At 39.4% G+C, this 25,348-nt stretch overlaps 1 protein-coding gene across 3 annotated transcripts in view; it reads left to right on the top strand.

Annotated features, from left to right (window-relative positions):
* The window catches only part of PLCH1 (phospholipase C eta 1), a 224,542-nt gene that overhangs the window by 152,466 nt on the left and 46,728 nt on the right, over nucleotides 1-25,348 (top strand). For all 3 annotated transcript variants that reach the window (XM_057546090.1, XM_057546093.1, XM_057546091.1), the window contains 4 exons: nucleotides 603-806; nucleotides 9,111-9,231; nucleotides 13,238-13,409; nucleotides 18,544-18,651. In XM_057546090.1, the coding sequence (XP_057402073.1) occupies nucleotides 603-806; nucleotides 9,111-9,231; nucleotides 13,238-13,409; nucleotides 18,544-18,651 (605 nt within the window). The remainder of the gene's footprint in view (nucleotides 1-602; nucleotides 807-9,110; nucleotides 9,232-13,237; nucleotides 13,410-18,543; nucleotides 18,652-25,348) is intronic.

Here is a 25,348-nt window from a genome sequence, read left to right as displayed (position 1 = left end):
TTTGAAAAACTGATGGGGTTTTCTACGTAATCTTGAAATACTTTTTCACATTTCTCAAATGTGCTAGCCATTAGTAGCATCTTGCCAAACCAGTTTCATAGTCAAATAATCATACCCTCATTTTAAGCTATGCCTAACTTCTGACCTGTTACCTCAGCTATGGCACTGACAATACTATTTTTCAAATCAACTTAATAACCTATCAGGTTGCTGTTGATCAGTATATCACTTAGGATAAATATGGCTTGAACACTGCATGAGCCACCCATTAGGTCACACTGAATAATCATAGCTTGAGTTCCGCAGTTACTGAAGAGCTTTGCAATAAGCCCCCTCCCTCCCTCAATCAAAACTCTTAAAAAGTCTGTTTTTCTGTAGGTTATATTTAAACTGCTACTCCCCAAAGTCATATTTCAGTTTTTGACACTGTCTATTTGATCTGAAGCACATCTCCCATTGCCCCGGTATTCCCTGCAAAGGCTGTCCTGAAGGTAAATGAGGTAATCAGTATGAACAAACTTTGATCTCTTTTGTCCTTGTTAGAGTCGGTTAAGTATATATGCTTCAAAGCTATAGTACTTCACTCTCTCTCATTTCCAAAGGCTTCACGAACTTCATGCGTAGTCCTGCTTGTGACATATTTAACCCACTGCACCATGAAGTGTACCAGGACATGGACCAGCCCCTGTGCCACTACTACATCGCTTCCTCCCACAATACATACCTGACCGGGGACCAGCTCCTGTCTCAGTCCAAAGTGGACATGTACGCACGGGTGCTGCAGGAGGGCTGTCGCTGCGTGGAAGGTGCGTGCTTTGAGCGCGAGTGTGTGTGGGCGCACACGTGCTTTAGTCAGGCACGTCTAGTGTAAATAATGGAGACCTAAAAAAATGCACTCATGCTAATCAGAACTATTTTCCCACTCACTGTAAAGTCATTCTTAACTCATAATCCTCTCTGGTTCCTCCTGACACTTCAAACAGAGAGAGAGATTTGTACTAGCATTTGGGAGGCACACAATCAGGTGCTGAAAAATTGTGATGAATGTGAAAGTTTTTCCTAGAAAGATTTTTTTTTTTTGATTAAACAATGGTAAAAATGGTTCAGGATAAATATTTATTTTTAAGATACTTCATGGTCTATCAATCAGCCAACACTTATTAAATTTCTAGGAGGTTCCTGGGGGTGAGGACACAGATGTAAGACGTGGTTTCTATCTTTAAGGCGCTCACAGTCATTAGAAGGGGTGGACGAAAAAAAAAAAAAAAAAAAAGAAGGGGTGGACAGTAAAAATCATAGTATGGTGTGAGAATTCCACCAGTTGGATCAAACGTGGTTGAGAGGTGATACAGAAAGTGAGGGGTGACATAAAATACGATGAGAAATCAGTTAGCCTGGGAAGGTAGACTTGGGTCAGCGATAAAGGGCTCTGAGTGCTGTGATAAGGAATTTCAGCTTTAGCTTTTGGTAACGTGGGTCCAGTGGATTGTTTTAATACCTAGAGTGATACGGTCAGACTTGCAGTTTAGAAAGATTGCTTGGGCAGCAGTGTAGGAAGATAATTTTTCTTTAAGATGTATGTTTGTGGTGGGGGAAGGAAGGTGAAACTAGAGCAAGGAGAATGGTGGGAAGGCTATTGAAATGATTCAAAGGAAGGATCATAAAAGCTTAGACTAGGCGAGAGAGATGCTTACACGGATATTAAAGAAGTAAACTTACAGGACCTGGTGAGCAAAGTAAAGGATGTAAGGCTTGAAGGGGGGAGCTGGAATGAATGATGGTGCCATCACCTACTGTGGGGACTGAGAGGAAGAGCATTAATGAGTTCAGCTTTCCATCGGTTGAGTTTATAGCGACTTCGTAATATTTATGTGGACATTTTTATCAGTCAATTAAATAACAATATGTGAACTCAACAGAAGGATCCAGAAAAGATAAAGATTCCACAATTCCGAGTTTTCTGTGTGTTAGTGTACAAGATCACTTACAGAGACCTTCGTGTGTAAATGTACATCACAGTGGACAAGATCACTTAGAGGAGTGGCAAAGAGAACAAGGCCTGAGGACTTATGCAATCCAACCTTTCGAAGCAGAAAGAACAAGGGGAACTGACGAAGACAACCAACACAAAGCAGTCACTTGGACCTAAGGGATGAAATGGTCAAAAATGTCCCATGCAATAGAAAAGTAAAATAAAGACTAAGTGTCCAGTCTGGTTGCATTTGACAGCTGGGAGGTTATTAGTGTCTTTTGCTGTATAGTTTTGGTGGCCTTTCAGTGGGAAGGTCAGGTAGCTAATCTGCTGTGAGTTAGTCACTTGGCATTTTTTCTGCATTAGGGGAAGACTTGATACAGGGTTGGGGAGGTTTTGAGACTTGGAAGAGGGGAAAATGAGGATTCATTCATTTTGTTTTTAGGTGGGGTAGGGGACAAGAAATTTTAAAATGGTTCAATGCCTGATACCCTCTCTTTTCTCAGGATAGTAGGAGAGAACACCATCCACTAAGTGTAGAGTGGGTGGAGGTTGGCTGGGGGATGGGGGGCTTAAAAAGATCAGCAAATAATGAGAAAGGAGTTGACAAGATAAATTGGGGAAGGCCTAGCTAATTTCAAAAACAGTCTTTAACAAAACAGTCTTTTTGTTATACATGAAGTATAACAAATCTGCATGCTCAGACTGCCCCCCACCACCCCATTCCCAACAGACTAGGTATAGGAGCAGTGAAGACAGATTCTAGAATTGATCCAAGCCTCTGGATTTCTAGGTCGTATAAAATATCTTCAAGATGTTGATGAGAGCTCTTTTAAGTAAGTGACAGTAGGTCCATGAACTAGAAAAGGAAATGAAGGGGCCACAAAATGAGGTTAAGAGACTAGAAGATTCAAAGAAACAGAAATACTGAGAATGTTGGCATCACACATACAATAAACAAGAAGAGAGAATTATTATCACAAGGTGGGATTTTGGATATAGTTGAGGTGATGACTATATGCAGGGCGTGTGGTGGGTGAGCATGATTAGAGTGAAGCAAGGAGCTGTTGGCATTGAGGTCAAGGTTAAGCGACTGGGTAGATTGCCCACATGGACTTTTAAGTCAAAGGACGCTGACAGGGAGATGCAAAGCTAAAAAATTAAAAGATCAAAAATTGGATATTAAAAACTGTAAACCACATACTTAAGTAGAAGAAGAATGCTACGGAAAAGGCACTTGGAAGACATCAGGAAGGTAGAGATGGATAAAGTGAGGTTTAAAAGTGGGGGGATTTTTTAAATGAATGTAGAACAACAGTTGTTTAAAAGTAGCATCCTCATTTTGTGATTTATACAAAAAAAGCATCTGTGGAGAAAGGAAGTAGTATCCTCCCAGGTAAACTGGTTGTTAACCAAGATAAGGAGGTTGAGGAAGAATTCCAGAGAGTCTGATGATGAAAGGGGATTTGTTAGAGAATCTGCTGATGAAAGGGGGTTTGTTTACACTGGAATGGAGATTCCATGGAGCAAAGGGGAACTGCTTTTTGGTGGGAGCATACGGGAGTCAGCAGTAGGTAGCAAGTTGTTCTTGGGGTGGTGGAATAGTGTAGGGAGATGAATAAAGCAGTAGGGCAGTGAGATAATACTGGTGAGTAGAGGAGCTCTTCTTTGTCAGATAGTTTCTGGCTTAAAGAATTTTCTGCTACAAAAGGTAGCATATGTAATGTTACAGTAATAGTAGTAGTAATGTTATAAAGGCAAATTGACATATTTTTTAAATGGACAGGTATTAAAAACTATCTGCATACAGAAACATTAGGACCACTACAAATTTAGCCCTCTGGAAGTGTATGATTTAAGACATGGAATTTTTGCAGTAGATGCAGAGAACACCTACTGACAATAGTGACTGATAATTGAGTAGCTTAAGCAACTAGATAATGAAGATGCTTATAAAATATGAGCATAAAGGAAAACATTTTGAGCAACAAAAGGTCTTGAGGTAACATTCTGTTCTCAGCCATTATTCAACCATTTGTTCACTCAGCACTCAAGCAGTTTTACAAGTCTGTCATGCATAGAGATGCCAGGTCACACACCCTTATTGGCTTCAGAGTGATGGTTGCCTATCATTTTAAATGGTGACATTTTCTTGGAGGCCAAATGTGGAAAATGACTTCTGGTGACTCCATGAAGTGAAAGTCAACTCCAGACAGTTTTGCAATTTTGTTACTTCTTTGCCCTGTACTGTTTCCTTTGCTTTTCAGGTCTTTCAGGTGCCCAATCGTTTCTTTTTTGATTTCTCTGTCCAAAATCAGTGTCTTACCCAAGTTTAACCATGTTCTAATGATCAACTCCTTACTGAATCAGATCTTCTAATTCTCTGGCGTTCCTTGGGCTATTAAGAAGGAAAGTTATCTGATTAAGATAATTTATAGTAAGGCACAAATAATTTTTAGTTTTAGCTTTTTCAGGGATCTTTTAATTTTAAAATTAGCTTTTGGAAATTGTGTGCAGCAGATGAAATTGAACATGGGCCTTCCCTTGTACCTTCTTTCTTCCTCTTTGCCAGTCACCAAAGTAATAGAAGCTATTGATCTTTGCCCTCCTTGTGTAAAAGGTGTTGCTTGCTCCAGACATTCACACAAACTGAGAAGATGCACAGCTTGGATATAATTTCAAAGGATGTGCAATCTCTCAAATATCTCCCTCGCCAAGCCTGCGTCAGCAAATTTCTCCTCTGTTGTTTGGCTTGAAGTTTGCACTATTGGAATAATCTGTGACTAGACAGTGAAAGTCAAGCTGCTATTTCTGGAAGGTTTTGTTGAGAAGAAGCATTATACTGTGTTTATCTAAGAGACTTGGTCAGCTTTGTACTTGCTCTATTTCCTGTCTGAAACTATGGTTGTCACCTTGGCTTTGAATATACTGGGAAGGAACAGGGAAACCACTATGATTTTGTCTCCTTTTGTGGGCTAGGTTCTGGTTAAGTGCTTTCCATACATTCTTCTTTAATTCTTACAACACTAAGGAAGATGGAATAATCTCCTTAAGAAGGCACCCCAACTTCGGGTAGGGTTGGTGGCTCAAGGTCCCATAGCTAGGAAGCTTGGAAGCTGGTATTTGAACCCAAGTTGTCTGACTCCCCCACTTTGCTTCTCCAGGAAGCCTTTGGGGTTTTTGGAAGAACAAGCATTGAATGACATGACCAGCCCAAGGAGGGGATCAAATAAGGGCCATCAGGTCACATAAGGAAGACTAGGAAGCACAATACACAGCACAGAGAGGAGGTTGGCTTTAACAGGAGGCATTTGCTTGACTTGTGATTAGGCTTGGCATCTAAATATCTAGGTGTTCCTGAAGACTTTAGAACTTGATAACATGATTTTTCATGCTCTCCTGACAATTTCTGTCAGCCCTGTAATTTGAAGATCTTAGTTTACACTTCAAGCTTGGACCTGGAGGCACCAATCTATACACACCCAGTGGTGCTTTATCTACCTTGCTTCTGGATGAAGTTGTTTTTATTCTTAAACAGCTGCAGCTAGGAGTTAAAGAACCTGATTTATAGAATGTAGCAGGTCATGGATTAAAAATTTCAGGTTCCACAGATAATTTTCTGAAGCAGCTTTTGCCAAGTATAGTTCTTAGAGATGGAGAGTAATGATTCTGGACAGTTTTTTCATGGTATTGTGACCTGAAGAATCTCTCCACTTTCAACCTTCTATTTTGATAATACTGTGTTTTCCATCTCCATTAGTTCAGCTGCAACAATGTCCTCGGTCAGGATATATATGGTGTCTTGGGGAAGACGAATAAGTCTTTTGTTGGTGAAGTGAGTTTGCCAGCAAATCAGATTGATGACATTTTTTACACAGCCTTTCATTTCCCTTGATTTTCAGCCCTAGTTGCTTTATAAATATGGATGTTCTGTCCAGGGGATTTTCACTTTCATTATGGAACTGACGTATTGTTGTTGTAATCGGTTTACAACTTTTCCTGTTATCTCTGGGAGCACTATCAGGGTGGAACATTTTGAGTTCCACTATGAAAAGCTGTCATGTTAGTCTCTCAGCTGGCCTTCAGATCTGACCAGCTGTTTGTCAGGGTGCTTTTGGGGGCTTCTAACATGTGGTCTGATTGAAAAAATGGGCCTGGCTATTTTGTGGCTAGGAGATTGGTTAGAGGATTTCTACTTTGCCAACATTCTCATCATAGCACTAGCTCTTACAGGAGCTCTTCATGGCCATTTGAACTTGGCTATGGATGCCACGCGTTCAGATGGCAGCACCATTTGGGGATGTTGCTATCCTCATTTAACAGACAAATGATAAAATAGACCTAAAAAGTGAACGTTAGGAGAACCATCCTCAACTATGCATATTCTGCCTGTGTTATAAATGTTAGCAAAAGGGCTCCTTCTTTCATTACCAAAGTAGTTTCTTTTTTTTTTTAAAGGAATTCCTTTATTTTTATTTTTTATTTATTTACTTATTTATTTTTGGCTGTGTTGGGTCTTCGTTTCTGTGCGAGAGCTTTCTCCAGCTGCGGCAAGCAGGGGTCACTCTTCATCGCGGTGCGCGGGCCTCTCACTATCGCGGCCTCTCTTGTTGCGGAGCACAGGCTCCAGACGCGCAGGCTCAGCAATCGTGGCTCACGGGCCCAGCCGCTCCGCGGCATGTGGGATCCTCCCAGACCAGGGCCCGAACCCGTGTCTCCTGCATTGGCAGGCAGATTCTCAACCACTGCGCCACCAGGGAAGCCCCCAAAGTAGTTTCTTATGAAGAGATATTTTTATGTGTACATGATCATCAAGTCAGCTGTGGCATTGCCTCATCTACTTTGCATTCTTTTTGAAAATGTATTAGCTCATTTATGAGAAACCCTCCTATGCCCTTTTTCTTCCAAAATGGGATATAAATTGGGGTATATTGTTTAAGTTACATACTTTTGAAACACCTGTTTATTCTTTTCACACTTATATCCAAAGACAAATTAAAGAATGTCAAGCACATGTCAAAAGAGGGATGGAGCATCTCTTCCGAGAAGATGCCTTTATCTGTTTGACCTCATTTACAGGCCCAAAGGAACAGTACAACACTGTATGATAGCATCCCAAAATATTTGTTCTTAAACTTTATTTCCAGTATTCCAATGGTTTTAACCTTGAAACTACTTTCTCCTTTTCCTTTTTCCATTTCCCACCCCGCCAAGGATATTTTAATAGGCAGTATTTAATTGATATATGTAACTGTATTAGTTAGGGAACAGAACCCCCCCCCCCCCCCAACTCTCATCTATCTACAGAGAGAGACAGAAAGAGAGAGGAAAGAGACCTTTGAGTTTTCTCAGATCTGGTAACTGGGTCCTTATTCCTACTTAGGAATGATTGACTGACAGTGAGAAATAGTTACCTCATTTAGACACACATTTCATGTTGGCTGCTACATTTATTTATGTGACCTGCTAGGTTCTTGTTGGTATTTGAATTTGTGACCCCCGTGTCATAAGGAAGGGCAATGGCATGAGAGCTGGCAAAATTCTATGGGGGATCCTGGTTTAGTATCTAAATCCTTAATCAAGGATTTGACCCTTGGTTGAGATTGAGATAAGCAAAGTGAAAGAGGGCACTTCAGTTGACCTTAAATGAAAGAAGCAAAGGCATGGAAGTAGGATCATATGTGAGGAAGCTTGCCTAACTGGAAGAATAAGTGTGAGGTTGGAAGTAGGAGAAAATAAGTTTGACTTGTCAAACAGGAGCTAAGATATTAATTAACTAGTTTCTTTAACAGTTAAGCCTAAATCTCTGTGCCCTAAAACAACTGAAGTTTATTTCTTATGTGAAGTCCGAAATAGCTGTTCTTAATGGGTGACTCTTTCAAGCAGTGATTTAGGGGTACAGGCTCTTTCCTTCTGTGTCTGTGCCTGTGCCATCTTCAGCACATGACTTCCAAACTCACAGCAGAAGAGAGGGCATGGATAACTGTGAGGGCAGGGTTTCATAAAGCAGACCTGGAAGTGGTGCACACCATTTCTGCCCACATTTCAATGGCCATGTCCTACTGCAAGGGAAGGCTGGGAACTGTAGTCTACCTGTGAGCTAGGACGAGAGAGAAAACAGGCTTAGTTGAATGGCTAGCCAGTCTCTAGCACCAGAGATAGGGACCTTGGTGTTAAGCAGGCAGGAGCTGCTATAAGTTGTTTATTAATAAATTTAACATAGACCTACTGAGTACATACTATGTGTTGGAAGCTATGTTATGCACTGAGTAGGCTTTTGAGCAAAGTAGTGACATGGAGAAAGCAGTGTTTTGAGAAATTAGCCTGGTGGCAAAGTGTAAAACAAGGGAAGGCAAACTCTAAGTTGGGGAGGATGGTGAGGAAGCTGTGGTCTTTCTCCAGCTGGGGGTCAGCGAGGTTGTCCATACACGTAACAGTATCAATAGTATCAATGACAATAATGATTACTGTGTGCCGTGCAGGTTTATAATCAACTTTTCATGTACTTATAAATCACTCAAACTTATGATTCAAGTCCTGTGTTTAGTTTTCCTTTTATGGATGGGGAAGCAATACTTTAAATTATTAAATCATTTGCCTATATTCACATAAATCTTAGCAGGGCCTGAAGATTGGAAGTTAAGAAGTCAATGCTATTTTAGAACTACTGTCAAATTAATCAAATAGAAATAAATCTAATGGAAACATAATGAGTTTAGGAGGACAATGATGAAAAACCCGGTTACTGATTTGAGAGGGTCATTGAAACATTAAAAGACTATAGTAAACTGAATAAGAAGAAGTAAAATTAGAGAAACAACCTGTTAAGAAATATCACTATGCTCAGGCATACTTGATTGGATTTAGATCAGTTTCTAATGAGAGTTCTTGGTAAATGCTAAGCTGCTTATGTATATGACCTCTTTGTTAACTATAAGCACTTGCAGTAAATCATTTATAATCTCTAATTCCTTATTGTGATAAATATGCCAGAACACTCATTTCGGTCTGACATCTTTGTCATGATCATAATACGTATAAGCTCAAACAATAAACTTAATACTTGTCTGCTATTTCCAGAACTATCAGGACACACCAGAAACTTTGGCTTGTTGATGTGACATTCTGTTTTTGGCAGTTGACTGTTGGGATGGCCCCGATGGAGAGCCGGTCGTACACCACGGTTACACGCTCACTTCAAAGATCCTCTTCAGAGATGTTGTGGAGACCATCAACAAGCATGCCTTTGTGAAGAACGAGTAAGTAGAGCAGCAGCTGGGAGCCAGGCTCAGCTGGAACATGGACCACTGCCTGATGTAACACGGCCACCAAGCCACACACTTCCTTGGAGTCTACGTCTCGCTTTCTCCTGCCCTGGTTCTCTCCTTCCTTCCCAACAAAACACCGAACAAACAAGGGCCACATGTACATACTTTCTTGTGCTCCCTTTATTCCTTACCCCATTCTCTCTCAAGATGTTGCCTCCTCGAAGCATGTTCTTACAAAGAGTGACCTCAAAATTTCTAAGGCCAGGGTGTACAGAGTGTCTATAAAGTTTAGAAACACAGGTTACTATACATAATAAATAGCTTATTGGGATTATATTGCAGTACAATAAAATAATAATATCTTGGTTTCCAGACTTGCTGGATGTCCTATGTATACTGAAGTGCCTGGGGTCCTTATGTTGCTTGACCCCTCCTTGGCATTTGATAATGGTGATAATTTCCTCCTTAATACTTGCTTTTGGGGGGCCTCTATTATAGCATTCTCTCCTCTATTGCTGCCATTGCTTCTCGACCTCTTTCTTTAGCCTACGGTCTTCTAGTCCGTTTCCTCACTCCTTTAATGGTCACTATTTCCTAAGTTGTTGTCCTTGGTCTACTTTTTGGTTATTTGCCCATTATCTATCCAGAACGTTTTCCCTAAGTTTCAGAGATATATTGAAAAATTCTTATTACAAATTCATCTGAGTATCCCATAGGTACCTGAAAATTAACAAATTTCATTATTTATGCAGGCGTTTACTTAGATATTTAAAGGCGCCCACTCTAAGCCAGGCACACTATGATAGGTTTGGGGAACCTGAACACTGAGCGAGGATAAGACTCCTACCAGCACGGGGCCGCCACCCCAAACTGAACTCAGCCTTTCCTTCCGCCAAGCGTCCCCTTGCTCCATTTCCTTCTAGTTAGGAGGCTAGCACTGTTTACCAATGGCTTTACCTAGAAACTGGGAGTCCACTCTCGATTCAGCCAATCTTTTCAGTTCTACTTGCTACATTATCTTTTGACTCCACTGCCTCCTCTTCATTTTCATTTCCCTTTGGTTTCTCCTCCACGCTGGTGTAGTATGTTCCTTTCTGAAAATATAAGCTGATGTTGTGATTCTTGAAGTCCTTCAAAGACTCCCTGTTGTACATGGTCATGCCTTCCGTGCCCTTCAAGGCCTGGCCTCTTCCTGCTCTTCCAGTGTTGTCTCCCACTGTTGCTCCACAGAGACTTGGGCTTCTGCCGTCACTGACTGTCTTCCGGAGTCCCTAGGGATCTCAGTGCTTTCACAGACCCTACCCTCACCTGTGCCGTTCTCTCTGTCTGAAACACTCATCTCCATTATTCCACCTGCCCAATTCTTGCTCATCCTAGAAGACTGCTTAGGCCTTGTCCCTCTGGCAAACTTACCAATACTACAACTGATTTAAATGCTGCTTTTCGCTGTCCTTAGCACTCAACATATTTCTATCATATCATACAGCACCTTCTTGCAACTGTTGGTGACTTGGCTCCTTTTAAGTAGTTAGGACCATGAACTCCTTGAAAATATGTGGCTATGTCTTATTCATTCATTTTTAAAAGAAATTAAAAATAAAACTTTATTCCCCACCCCCCTTTTTTTGGCTGCTATGTGCGTCTTACAGGATCTCAGTTCCCCAACCAGGCACTGAACCCGGGCCCCAGCAGTGAAAGCCCAGGATCCTAACCGCGAGGCCACCAGGGAACTCCCCCTTATTCATTCTTTATTGCCTAGCCAGTGCCTGCAATATACCAGACATTCAAGAAATGATTTTTGCATTAAAAGAGGCAAATTAAAATTACAATTGCATGAAATTAATTTTATAGACATTAGTAGCCTTTAAAATTTCTAACATTTCATCTTCTCATTAATTAAATATGAAGTTAAAGTGCTGTTCTGATGAGAGACACTTGCTGCATAGCAGGTTTGGTTTGTGGTGCCTTCCACATGGAAGAATCCGAGTACTAAATTCTGATGGGTCTTTTTACCCTGATTGCTACTAATCTTAGCCAAGTTGATGAAGTGATTTGCCGTTATTTTCCAACACGTGAAGTAGGGCATTGAGAAGACCTCCTGTCTATGTACTTCGGAGGACCCTCTGGTGACTTGACTATGCTTACTTAAAGTCTGGGGATCCTTAGGAGAAAAGCACTTCAAATTAAAACAGTTAATAAGCTTGTTTAGCACATTTTAAAAGTGCAGCTTTAAGTTCTAGTTGCATCTTTTTTTTTTTTTTTTTCTGGCCGTGCCGCCCAGCATGTGGGATCTTAGTTCCCCAACCAGGGATTGAACTCGCACCCCCCTACAGTGGACGCACAGAGTCTTAACCACTGGACTGCCAGGGAAGTCCCAAACTGAAAATGTTTTCTTTTGTTTCATGTGTGGTTTTTTTTTGGCCTCAACACACCACACGCAGAACTTCTCTGACCAGGGATCGAACCCACGCCCCCTGAGTGGAAGGGCAGCGTCTTAACCACTGGACCACCAGGGAAGTCCTTAGTCGCATCTTAACACCAGGGTTTCTCAACCTTGGCACTATTGACATTTTGGATCAGATAATTCTTTGTGATGGGGAACTGTCTCGTGCATTGCAGGATGGTGAGCAAATTCGTGACTTCTACTCACTAAACACCAGTAGCAACCCCCATCCCCAACACTGTGACCACCAAAAATGTCTTCAGACATTGACAAATGTCCCTTTGGAAGGGTGCCGCACAATCACCCCAGCCCCTGTCGAGGAGCACTGCTTCATACACCAAGCATCATTAGACACTGATAGCCTTTTTATAAACAGATTGATAATTTAAAAATCCATTGCTAGAACTCCCTGATGTGACTGTGCAGACAACTCAAGGTTGCTAGTCTGCTGTTTTTCTCTCTTTCTAACACTCTGGGGTAAAACCCATGTGAGGACACAGGAGCAAACAGATTATAGTCCGGTAACCAAACCGACCTCAGTCACAAAGGTTCATCTCTCGTATTACCTCTGGCATCAGGTTTACTAATGAGGATAGAATGTAATTTCAGGAGGTCACAGCCTGTATTGTGGAGTTTGTGCTTCTCATACAAGCACATAAATAAATTTTTTTCTCCATATAGACGTATTAGGCAAGTTAAATATTGGTGTGACTATTCCGGAAAAAAATATATTGCCTAGTACTTCAGAAGATATGTGATGGAAACTAGAAAAAAAATGAAAATAAGCCTGAATTTGTTTTTCTGAGGAAAAAACAAAGTCAGAAGAGGAGTAAGGTCATGGAATCATTGCTGGTTCCTAAGGCTGTCTGTACTAATCGCTCCATTGGGGTCTCACATTCTCTGCACAGAACCCTGAGTGCTGGAGGAGAGTGAATGCTTGACTTTTTTTTTTTCCTTTCTGAAAGTAAAGACTAGTATATAATTCTATACAAATGATTTTGAAATGCCTGACACAGGATGCTATAAAACACAAAATTCCATTGTGTTATTTCCTCAATAGTAATTTTCAAGCTGTGTGTTGAATATATATTTTTAGAGTAAATATCTTCATTTAATGATAGTAGTCTCCTAGATGTTTCTAGACTTTTGAATAAATAATACAAAATTACCTTATGAGTTTTCTTTCTTTAGGTTTCTTATCTCTCAAAATTTTCTCTTTTATTTTTCCTTGTAAAAGAGACAAAATATATGTACTGTGTGTGTGCATGTGTGTGTGAGGGAGAGAGAGAGCTACAAAATATTAGACTCAGTCATCTCATATGGATTGGTATTTTGTTCACCCCTTATGCCTGGTAAAATATATTTGGCCAGAGGAGTTTGTTATTTTTTTTAATGCATCTCTCATCTTTTTCATTTTAGAAGCATTTTAATTATCACCTCTCTCACAAATACTGTCACTAGGCTTGTAAGAACATAATGAATACAGAATAATTTCCCAAAGTCCCTGTGAGTTGCTGTATTCGACACCTTTACAATGTGCTGCTGTTCTCTCAGGTTCCCGGTCATACTGTCTATTGAGAATCACTGCAGTGTCCAGCAGCAAAGGAAAATTGCTCAGTACCTGAAAGGAATATTCCGAGACAAACTCGACCTGTCATCTGTAGACACAGGAGAGACCAAGCAGCTTCCAAGCCCTCAAAGTTTGAAAGGCAAAATCCTAGTGAAGGTAATTACCTCAGGAATGCAATAAAAGGCACTAATGACCTGCTAAGCCCTCCCTCCCTTAAGGACTGAAAACTGGTTTATCAAGAGAATAATAGTCAATATATGAAGGGTTGTCTAGATTTGTGCATGCACCTTGTTCCAACTTATTTATAGTCATACCTTCAGAAAAAGCTTGTTACTGACTGACCACGTATGCTGGGATTTGTATTTATGAAGTGAGAACCTCAATACTGTAAACCAAATACTGAATATTTTAGTCTGTAGTAGTTGACGCTGGAGAGGGGTCTGTGTACGGGAGCCCTGGATTACATGTGTCAGTATCCAAAAGCATTTCTTTCAGATTCTTCTCTGCCATTTCAAGCTCCAATAACTGTCTGTCAAAAAAAAGTCTTCACGGTTGGTCAGCCTTGGTTATGTAAGTGAGAAGAGCTCGCTTCAAAGTGGAGCACACGTTCAGACACAGTGCCCCATAGGATTCGTGTGTATGCGGAGGAGCAGTAGGTGAATAGAATGGCATTTCATAAACAGATCTTCTGAGGGAGAAAACTTGCTACCTGAAATGAATATTATTAATGCAAGGAATAGCCAGAAAGACAGCTCCTTGTGTTCTCAAATTGCTGACGTGATTTTATTTAATTGCAGTTAATTTTGTGTGTTTGGACTAAAAGCATCTTGGATAGTTGTATTGTTTTGAGACTAAAAACCTAAGGAAAAGCAGTAGAGTATTAATGATCAAATGGGGTTATATTTTACTTAAAAAGGGTGTGTACAAAAACCAAATATCACAGAGGAGGCACAGGAAAGTCAGATAGTGTAATTTCATAGCAAGACTTTAACTGGGGCTTTAAGAGAGGACAGCAAATGGGAAAGATGGAAAGTATTCATCTTTAGAATGGGTCAAAACCTGTTTTTCTATCAGTTAAATGAGAGTTATAGGCTGAATCCATCAAAGGGGTGTCATTGGGCATTTGTACGTGTGAAAGCATTTTGAATAAAAGCTCCAATTATATAATGCGAGAAATAACGTTAAGGTCAATTTTCCTGAAGTCTTGCTAACGCAGTCTCTTGTGGTGAAAACTGATTGCTAGGTTAGAAAGCTCAGTGTCAGCTTTATAGCCTTGTAAATGTTTCCATGTTCCCAAATGGTCTTTAGCCAAGCGTCAGAAGGTTAAATGCAGAATGAGTCCATCTGATTGAAATACTTCTCATTTGGACAGTGGAACTTAAGGAATATTTGATATGAACTCATTGAATCCCTTCTGCATAACTGGGCTTTGGATCATTGGGCATAGACTGTCCTAGGGCTAATGGGCACCAGGAAGAATTGAAGCCAGAAGACCTGAGGCACTCGTTGGAAGGAGTGGCAGCAATGTGGGCTGTGGGTATTTCAAAGCAGCTGCAGTCCATTTGCTAGTAGTAACCTTCTCCAAACTTTAAGGAGATTTCTTAGATCTCGGGACCCACACACTCCCATTTGAAGCAACAAAAAGGGAACTGATTTTCCTAAGTTCCTTTAGCATCAGAGCAGTCTGTGATCCAAAAGGCAGCATTTGAATGGCTACTTACCACTTTGGAGATGGGCAAGTTGTTTATTATTATAACTGTGACACACAAACTTTCCAACCGTGTGTGTATGCACACACACACACACCCACACACACACACACACAGAGAGATACATACTAGTCCCTCAGTACCCACAGGATTGGTTCCAAATCCACAATGCTCAAGCCCCTCATATGAAATGGCCTAGTATAGTTGGCTCTTCACATCTGCGGATTCAACCAACCCTTGAGTACGGAGGGCCAACTGTGTGTGTATGTATCTCCTAAAAATTAAACAAAAATTTGCTTTTGAACAAAAATAATAACGAACTTAGTAATTTTCAATAGACTCATTACTGAAAGAAAACTTATCTGGTCCAAGCATTTTACTTTTACACATGTGTCATAGAGCAGTTACCGCTGTCCTGGGGCCGTGCAGCTAAAAGCTAAGAGATGGCTATGGTTCCAGTCTCTAGAAATATTTCCATGTACCATGGAGGAATTAATCTAATTCTTGAGTGTGACTCCTGCATGAAATAGTATGTAGATGAGAAGGGGACTCCTAGGTCATTCTTTGTTTACACTGGACCACTGTTAAGTTCATAAAATTCTACCTAAGTTTATTCTATCATTTTCCTTAGGCGTAACACTGTTCATAAGAGGCGTTAAGAAACAATCTTCTGTGGTGTTGCTTTTCTTCCTATCTGCCTGTATAAAGTATCTTTCAAAGACCAGGAATGTGGAAAAAGCTGGCAGAAGATATGGCCCTGATGTCTTTTAATGGGATTTTGAAAGGACTGAAAATGAGGGCGCCTTGTGAATACTCTAGATGGCAACTTTCTCTCCTTGCTTCCCCACCTACTGCCACATTTAAGTAAAGGGGATTTGAAGCTTAGTGCCACATTTATATATCTATAGCTATATATATTCCTGTGGAAAAGAATGTAGTTTTCACTTTGCAGATAGCACATACAAATAAGTATATTACATAGGGGTATGAAGGCAAATTAAATACCACCTTTTTAAACCTATAACCATCCTTTTGTAAGTTGAAGAAAATATTTAAGTATTCAAATTCTAAGAGTTTGGATTCTTAATATAGATTTTGCTTTCATTACATAAATGATTTAACCAACTTTGAATCTATCTCTTTGCCAAGCCCTTTAGGTCAAGAGCTTTGGGTATCAGGGAAGATGCAGGAAACTGGGAGGGAGAGTTCTCTGAAAATCTGACTGTGCTGGTGGTCCTGTGGAGGGAGGAGAAGTGGATGAGGGGAAGATCCAGAGTGCTGAAGGCAGGCCAGTCACGGTGTGAAGAGCAGGAATATATAACAGAAGTCACTGGAGCTCTAGTTTAGAGAAGGTCAGCCTGGGTAGTAGTCTGGGATGATATTTAGAAATTTATCATTACTTTTGGCTGCCAAGCATATGAACATCCTTCCACGTTTAAAGAATTTCCCCCATCTTTATGCTTTTGCTGTATTCCATTCATTCAACGGGGTCACTAGGTCCAGCCCACACTCAAGGGGAAGGCATTATAGAAGTACATGAATACCAAGAGGTAGGAACCATTGGGGGTATTTTAGAGGCTGTCTACCACAGTGACCTTGGTCCCTTAGCCACAGAGTCTGGTTCTGCCCCCTCTGACCCCCAAGATTCTGGGAGTGATTCAATTTCCTATTAATATTCCTTTCTGCTTACAAGTAAGATGCTTTTACTGATACAGATGGTTAGCTGTCCTAGAAGCCCTTATCAGGCCCCTGGGCCATGCCTTCTGCTTCTGCTTTTTTTTTTTTTTTTACTTTTACTTTTTCTGAATATAAATTAGGAAATGTAGAAAAGGAGAAAATAACTATCACCCATAATGCTGTTACCCAGAGATTCGTACTCCTAATAATGGGCCATATTTCTTGCCAGATTTTTTTCCCCTGAGTTTTTATATATCATTGAAATCATAATGTGCGTATAATTCTATAACTTGGGTTTTCTACCATTTTGTTATAAGAATTCCCCGTTGTTGTCCAAAAGCCCCTGATTCCTAAAGTGTGTTGGTGAGTGGTTGCGAGGGGCATGTTCTGGCTGGGCAGGAGTGTCATTGCATTGTCCATAAAAGCAGGTCTGGTCAGTGCAGAGGACACAGCCAGCAGGAGAGAAGGGTGCGTTTAACCTGCTCAGGAGAACAAGCTGCTCTAAGGACATGGGATGGGGTGATGCCTGTTTATGACGAGTCATATATTCTCGAACAGAAGCCTGGTCTGATTTTTACTTGTAAATATAGTATCCCTAATTAATTGTATTTAATTGGAAGTAATAAAACTGCCTTTTCTTGAAAGTCTCTTCTCCCTTTGTTTTGCCCCTAATTCAAGCGATCTGCCTTCAAGTCAGTCTGAAGTCATGATTGGCAAGGGGATAACAAATTTTATTCTCATTTTTCATTCTTTTTATTTTAACTTTTTACTTTATACTGGAGAATAGTTGATTAACAATGTTGTGATAGTTTCAGGTGTACAGCAGAGTGATTCATTTATACATATACATGTATCTATTCTTTTTCAAATTCTTTTCCCATTTAGGTTGTTACATAATATGTGCAGAGTTCCCTGTGCTATACAGTAGGTCCTTGTTGGTTATCCATTTTAAATATATTAGTGTGTACACGTCAGTCCCACACTCCCTAACTATCTCTTCCCCCGCTCCCCGTAACCATAAGTTTGTTCTCTAAGTCTATGAGATGTTTCTGTTTTATAAATAAGTTCATTTGTATCATTTATTTTTAGATTCTGCATCGATATCATACAGTATTTCTCTTTGTCTGACTTAACTTCTCTCAGTATGACAGTCTATTTTCATTTTTCAGTTTTTAAAAATTATTTTTAATTGTGGTACAATACACACAACATAAAACTTACCTACCATCTTAACCATTTTTAAGTGTACAATTCAGCTGTGTCAAGTACATTCACATTGCCATGTACAGAACTCTTTTCTTGCAAAACCAAAACTTCATACTCATTAAACAGCTCCCATCTTCCCCACCACCCATTTCCTCCAGCCCCTGGATACCACTGTTTTACTTCCTGTCTCTATGAATTTGGCTACTCTGGGTACCTTATATAAGTGGAATCATACAACAGTTGTCTTTTGTGACTGGCTTATTTCCTTTAGCCTAATGTCCTCAAGGTTCATCCATGTTGTAACATGAGTCAGAATTTCCTTACTTTTAAAAGCTGAATAACATTTCAGTGTATGCGTATACCACGTTTTGTTTATCCATTCATCTGTTGGTAGACACTGGGTTATTTCTACCTTTTGGCTATTGTGAATTTTCATTTTTCATTTCCTATTTTATTTTTTAACTGAAGTATAGTTGACTTACAATATTATATTCGTTTCAGGTGTATAACATAGTGATTCAATACTTTTATAGATTAGACTCAATTTAAAGTTATTATAAAATAATTGCTGTATTTCCCTGTGCTGTACAATATATCCTTGTAGCTTACTTTATACATAGTAGTTTGTACCTCTTAATTCCCATACCCCTATCTTGCTGAATTTTCATCTTTAAATTGAGTGTTTTGTTTCATTTCAGGGCAAGAAGTTACCTTATCACCTTGGAGATGATGCAGAGGAAGGGGAAGTTTCCGATGAAGACAGTGCAGATGAAATTGAAGATGAGTGCAAGTTCAAGCTCCATTATGTAAGTTACAGGCTTGGCCATAATTTTTACCCTCTGTGTGCTACAGAAAAAATTGCTGCTGTGTTGGAATCTTCACAGATATGGTGGCTGTAGTGTAAAAAGGATATTTATTGAAAATTACTTTGTGTGCTGACACAAAGACTCCCAAATGTTTATTGAGTGAGTGAGTCAAGGATTCTTGTGTCCTAGAGTTGGAAGGAATGTTAGTGATTAACCCATCTGACCCTCTCTCCAGGGACAAATTCCCTGCTATTACAGCTTGGTCAAAACTCAAATTGTGGTTGGAAATTTCACTGTCTGATTACATAAATGGGCTTTAAGCCCCGCCAGGCTGCCTGTCAAGGCTGGCTCGCAGAACCCAGCTGCAAGTGTGTACGCTTCTCTAGAATGCTCATCCCCTCCCTAAGAGAATGTACCTTGGACCAGAAGATTTCCAAGCTCTTCCAGACATGGGTCTCTTGGCTAAATCTTAAATTTGCCACATTTCAGATAAAATGGCATAGAATAGTTTGCCAACTGCATGGTGCTTCAGACCTCTGTCCTAGATCAAGGAGTTGCCTTTGTAGAAAAGCACCATTTAGCCAGGTAATCCAGTGGAAATGCAAACCTGGGAGAAATGTAAGGCTTAAAGACCTCCCCCACCCCCCATCACTATGGGGGACTAGGGCTTCTTGACTTCCCCCACCTTCTACAACTCACGTGATTTCCAGGAACATATGACAATCTGAGAGTAGCACCTGCTCATGTTAATTTGTTGTAAGGTTTACAATTTCATTTCTACAGAAAAGTAGTATTCCTCTAGATGTCTGGACAATTATTCTACCCTCTAAAAAAAGAGAAATATTGTATAAAATCTGCTAATTTACATTATTGCCCTGAATTCAATTACTACATCATTAAAAAAAGTCTACTCTCTTTGAAATAATAGTAACTGTGATGGCTTCCTATAGGTATTAAAGAGAGCTGGTATTATTTTCAAAGAGGGCAAGAGCTTAATGACAGCTGAAGTCTCAGTAGATAGTTCTTTCTTGGCTTTAATGCATTTTAGAAGGGATGAAGTGGAGAAGACTCAGCCTTGAAGTGAAAAGGAAAAATTACCATCTGTATTAATCTATTGCCTTTTAATAGTTTTTATTAGCTCAATTAAATACCACTAATAGGGCTATGGTTACAGAAAATTAATCTCAAGAGATTTACATAAGTGAAAACACAGTTAATATTTTAGTTTCTTTTTTGCTCTTCCAGCTAATTGCTATTTTTGTAATCAATTACTTGCGATTATAGGTAATTTCGTTCTTTCTTTAAGCTTTATTTTATAAGCCAGATTTTTGTCTCTGAATTTCAATATCTTTGTGTCTTGTTTCCCAAAACTCTTGGTTGCCAGCCTCAGAGTAGTCTATCCTTTAGAAGCAAGGAGCAGAGAGTCTTGACTAAGTTATGTGTTTAGGGAATGTAGTTTTTAGTGAAAATGAGTGGTGGAAATTTAGCTATTGATACTATCACAATAGTCATTTATTGCTCTGAGTAAAACCCAAGTTATTCTAGTTTCTAAATCCACCCAGTAATATAAAATTTCTTCTGATGTCAGTGAGCCTTCTAACTTTCTAAGTTAAATATCTATAATTATAAAAGAGAATTAGCTATAGTTTTATGGAAACACACCAATAAATTCACCTGTGAAAATATCCAGCTGGGTTCCTCTCAATCTTCAAAGTCTCTTGGTTGATGTCTAGGAACACATATAGGTCGAGAGTTTAGAATGTGATTCCATAAAGATAGCCATGATCTTTCATTTGGATTCTTTGATTTGGTCCTAAGTGAAAGTGGAGAGCACCTTACCTGTAACGTTTTACAAGTGTCTCTCTGTTAGACTTTAAGAGAGAAAATATATAAAGAAATCAACATTCTAGTGGAAATATATAAGGTTTTTACTCATCTTTTTCAAAATTTTTTTTTGATCTATTTTTGAGCTCTTCTGAGAAAAGGCTGTGCTGTATTTAGAAAGCCAAAGTGTTATCCCGTAATCGGTCAATTTCTAGTTCTGTTGTCAGCAGAGGGCTCAAATGCCTTATCTGAGTGTTGAATGTAAATTGTCTGATCTAAATCGAGTGTCTCATCATACTTCTGCAAAGGCAGATGTACTGTGCATAGTTTGTATGAAACCAATAATTACCTTAGAGGAAGTTCTTAACCTCAGTTTTAAGTTAACAGAATGTGGTTAGATTTATAAGTTATATCTGAATTATTGCAATAAATAAAGATTTTCAGCTTAGCATTCGTGAACACTGGAATGCTAGCTGTCATGGGGCTTATGCAAGATTCATTGGCACATTCAAAAGATTTTTATGGAGGAACTCCTGTTGGAGATGCACCAACATGCTGTAGGTGTTGGGGCATATATCAATGAACAAAACAGACAAAAATCTTTGCCTTCGTGGAGTCTCTGCATTGGTGGGAGAAGGGAGGATAGACAATAAGTAACGTGTAGTGTACTAGGCAGTGGTAAGTGCTAAAGGGAAAAAGGGAGGGAAGAAGTGTAGAAAGTGTGTGTGTAAAGGGTCTGTTGACGTTTTAGATGGGATGGCCAGGAAAGGTCTCACAGAGAAGGTAACACGTGAGCAAAGACCGGAAAGAGGCGAGGTTAGCCATGCTCATATCTGGGGGAGGTTGTTCCAGGCGGAGGGAACAGCAGATGCAGAGGTCAGAAGCAGGATCTGTGGCTCTCCCAGCTTTACCCGGACGTTAGAACAGAGAGGGAGGCAGGACCCTCACGCTGGCCTTCTTACTCCTCCTAGTCTACCGTCTAGCTAAGGGATTCAAACCACACCCTAAGCTTTTGCTCTTTTAAGAACTGCTTTCTTTTGAATTAAGTGAATCCTTTAAGCTTCTACCTCATTAATTCGAGGCTTGAGCCATAGAGAAAATCTGGCTCATACTGTAATAAGCCATAGGTAAAGCCGGTGTGTTCAATGACCCAAGAATCACAGAGCTCAAAGACTCCGGGGACAGCTTCGTTTCAACCACAGCACAGTAATCTAACAGATTTGACTCAGTGGGGCCAGCTCACCATTATTCATCTTTAAGGGGTCCTCTAATGTCAGTGTGCCTTACAGCCTTCCCACCCCCATAGTTCAACCTCACTGATTATTTGCGTCTTCTGCTGAGCTATTCAGTATCTTTTTCCTTGCACTCTCTGAATCTGGGTTCAGCCAGCTTCTTAGGCACAAATATCAAGCTGTCTGTCTCCTACATGAAGCTCATCCCGTGAACACCAACCCTTCCAACAAGTTTAAACAAGCCCTAGTAGAGTAACATGTAACCACTTTTTGTGTTATGTTAGTACCCTAAAACCATTATTCACTCTGCATGTCTCACACTAAACACTTTAATAGTTTCCTCCCTCCCTACTACCTTAGATTGACCTTCTTTCCTAAGTTATTCATTTTATGATTTGAGCCATTTTAAGGGCGATTATGAATCTTGTTGTTTTAAGACTTGTCAGCGCTCATGGAAAGGATGAGTTACCTCATGATGTTGTGAGGTCCTGTTCCTTGGTAAACACCCACGTGCTGGGCATGCTGTTGCATCCTGGTGACAAGGGGTGAGGAGTGGAAAGTGAGCTGAAGATTCCAGTTGTTTTCTAGTATATGATACAATTTCTTCCTCCCTGCCCTGCCAGAGAGTTAAGGTAATGAACATTTAAGGTCTAATGTACTGTATTTATTATCGATATGTGTATGTATATATTTCCCTTATATTTCAAAGTTATTATCTTCTGAGAATTATTGCCGAGAACTCAACTATCCCTGTTGTTTTTTTAAATTAATTTTTATTGGAGTGTAGTTGATTTACAGTGTTGTGTCAGTTTCTGCTGTATAGCAAGGTGAATCAGCTATACATATACATATATCCACTCTTTTTTAGATTCTTTTCCCATATAGGTCATTACAGAGTATTGAGTAGAGTTCTCTGTGCTATACAGTAGGTTCTTACTAGTTATCTGTTTTATATATAGTAGTGTGTCTATGTCGATCCCAATCTCCCAATTTATTCCTCCCTCTTTCCTCCTTGGTAACCATAAGTTTGTTTTCTACAACTATTTCTTGTTGGTAATACGTCTTTCCTTTCTATTCTAGCTGTTCTGTTACTTCACTATTAAATGACTAGGAGTAGGTTTATTTTTCTTAGCACTCAGTATTCACTTCCTACTGGAGAACTCATGTTTTCTTTCATTCTAGAAAATTCTCAACAGTTTTTTTCTTCAAATATGTTTTTATGCCATTTCATCAGTCTTCTTTTTCTGGAAATACTATTAGATTTAGGTTAGAATCTTAGTTTATTTTCTATATCTCTTAATTCTTTAATGTTTTCTTTATGTCTCTGCTGATTCTGGGTACTATATATTTACAGTATTATTTTCCAATTCATTAATTATCTCTTTGACTACGTCTGGTCCAGAGTTTATCCCAGCTATTCTTTTAATTTCAATGACTATATACTTGATTTACAAAATTTTTATTGTTTTTTTTTTTCATAGACACCTGTTCTTATTTTACTGTTTGGCTTCTTAGTTTCTTGTTCTTTTTATGGAGCTATTTCTTTATATCTTTGAGCATCTAAACATATTTATTTCAAAGTGAAAGAGTAAGTCTCCTTTCCGTGTGTTGATGTTTTTAGCCCTCCCTCTTAGCGTTAGTTTTTCCACATGGGTTTTAGAATTTTGGGTTGAATATTCAGTTTTGAGTGGAATGTTTTTTCCCCTTCCATTCTCCTTCTTTCTGTATTTAACCTTCTTATCTAGTGGTTTTGGGATTGCTTCTACTTGAACACTAAGCACCCCCCACCCCCATGGTGCCCACACATACACACACAGCCCACCTGTGCCCCAAGTTCCTAACCAGACCTTACATTGATTGAGAGTTCTCTGACACTAGAGATGCTGAAGATATTACCCATTCAGTCACCAAGCAAACCAGCACTTTGGTTGTCTTCTTATTCTTCCCTCTTTTGATATTAAATTTTGAATCTTCCTCACAGTAGTTTTTTTTTTTTTTTTTTTTTAATGTTTCCTATTATAAGCGAGGATCCCATTCCAGCTTTCTTCACCACCTTGGTTTCATGTTGAGAGACCAGCTCTAATCTCCCACAGCATGTGGAGCACTTTTAGTTTCTATTGTACTATAAGATACAAATTCTTGGCCACCTTTTCCCACTGTGAATGTGGAGCTCAGCTACATTTATGATCTGCAGTGATCTTGTTTATTTTGTTTCAACCAAGATTATGACTTTTCTCTTTGTTAGTTCTTCTGTCATTGGAGCAGTGGGGGACTTCAAAGCATGAATGTACACTGTCATATATAAACCCACATGTATGTACAGATGCACAAACCCAGACTTACATTCATTTTGGACAGTATTTTTTTGTTTTTTCTTAATGTATATGAAGAATGGTTGCTCTAATAACATTTTAAAATGTATGCTTAACAGCTCTGAAGAAACATTACCTTTTGCTATTTTTCTGACATTGTACTATTATTTTTTTATACCTGAGCTAAAATCAGCTTTTAAATATGAACCACTTGTTGAACCCTTATTAGCACCAGCACTATGCTAAGGACTTTATACTTATAGAATTTCATTTTATTCCTATAGCCATGGGGATGGGGTTGAAACTATCATTTCTAATGTTTTACAGATTAGGAAAATGGGGTTGTGATAGATAAAGTAATTAATCTAGTGATTAATTTAGAGGAGGAAAATTATATGGGCCATCCTTGCTCTCAAGCATGATATTTTGTATGACCTCTCAAATTTATGTCTTTTGGGGAGTTCATCTAGCTGGAGAGACACACTTATCACACTGGCAACAAATAATAACAAACTTGACATATTGTTATGTCATGTGGAATTGACTTAAGAGAATGTGAATTCAGAGGAAAGAGAGCTGAGGGCAGCCTGGAATACCCAGAGTAGGTCAGATGCCATACTAGGTAGCAGTCATCAAACACACAGGCTTTGGAGCCTAGGTCAAAGCCTGGCTCTGCCACTCTAGGCCTCAGTTTCTTTATCCTCATCTTCTAAATGGACATCAAAATAATACGTCAAAATGTTTTTCTGGCTCTCTGACCTGCCTCCCACCTTCATAAGTTGCGTTCACACTCCTGGGAAGGGGTTGTCCCAGTTGGCTCTGAACTGTGGTAGGAGTGTCCTCTCGTGGCTGACACTGACCTCTGACCTGGAGAAGGAGCAGGTCTACAAACCTAGGGGACTCTCATGACCTTGCACAAGTACATTGTGTGACTGGCCATAACATCTTGAGAATCTTGAAGTCATCCATTTTATCTCCTTATCTTCCTGGGGATCTCTACTCTTTAAAAAAGCTATTACTATGTGAAAAAATCTTGAGACAAAACAGAAAGAATAAGGGGTCTAAATTCTGATTCTTACTGAGAGCAACTAAATTAACAGACTCTATATTATAAGAATAAGCAATTTATTTTTAATTTTTTAATTTTTATTTTATATTGGAGTATAGTTGATTCACAATGTTGTGTTAGTTTCAGGTGTACTGCAAAGTGATTCATTTCACAGAATTAGAACAAAAATTTTTACAATTTGTATGGAAACACAAAAGACCCTGAATAGCCAAAGCAATTATGAGAAAGAAAAACGGAGCTGGAGAAATCAGGTTCCCTGA

Source organism: Balaenoptera acutorostrata, chromosome 4 (assembly GCF_949987535.1).
Source record: "Balaenoptera acutorostrata chromosome 4, mBalAcu1.1, whole genome shotgun sequence".
Classification (NCBI taxonomy): domain Eukaryota; kingdom Metazoa; phylum Chordata; class Mammalia; order Artiodactyla; family Balaenopteridae; genus Balaenoptera; species Balaenoptera acutorostrata.
The sequence above is the reverse complement of the archived record's forward strand: the minus strand, read 5'-3'. Positions and strand labels throughout refer to the sequence as shown.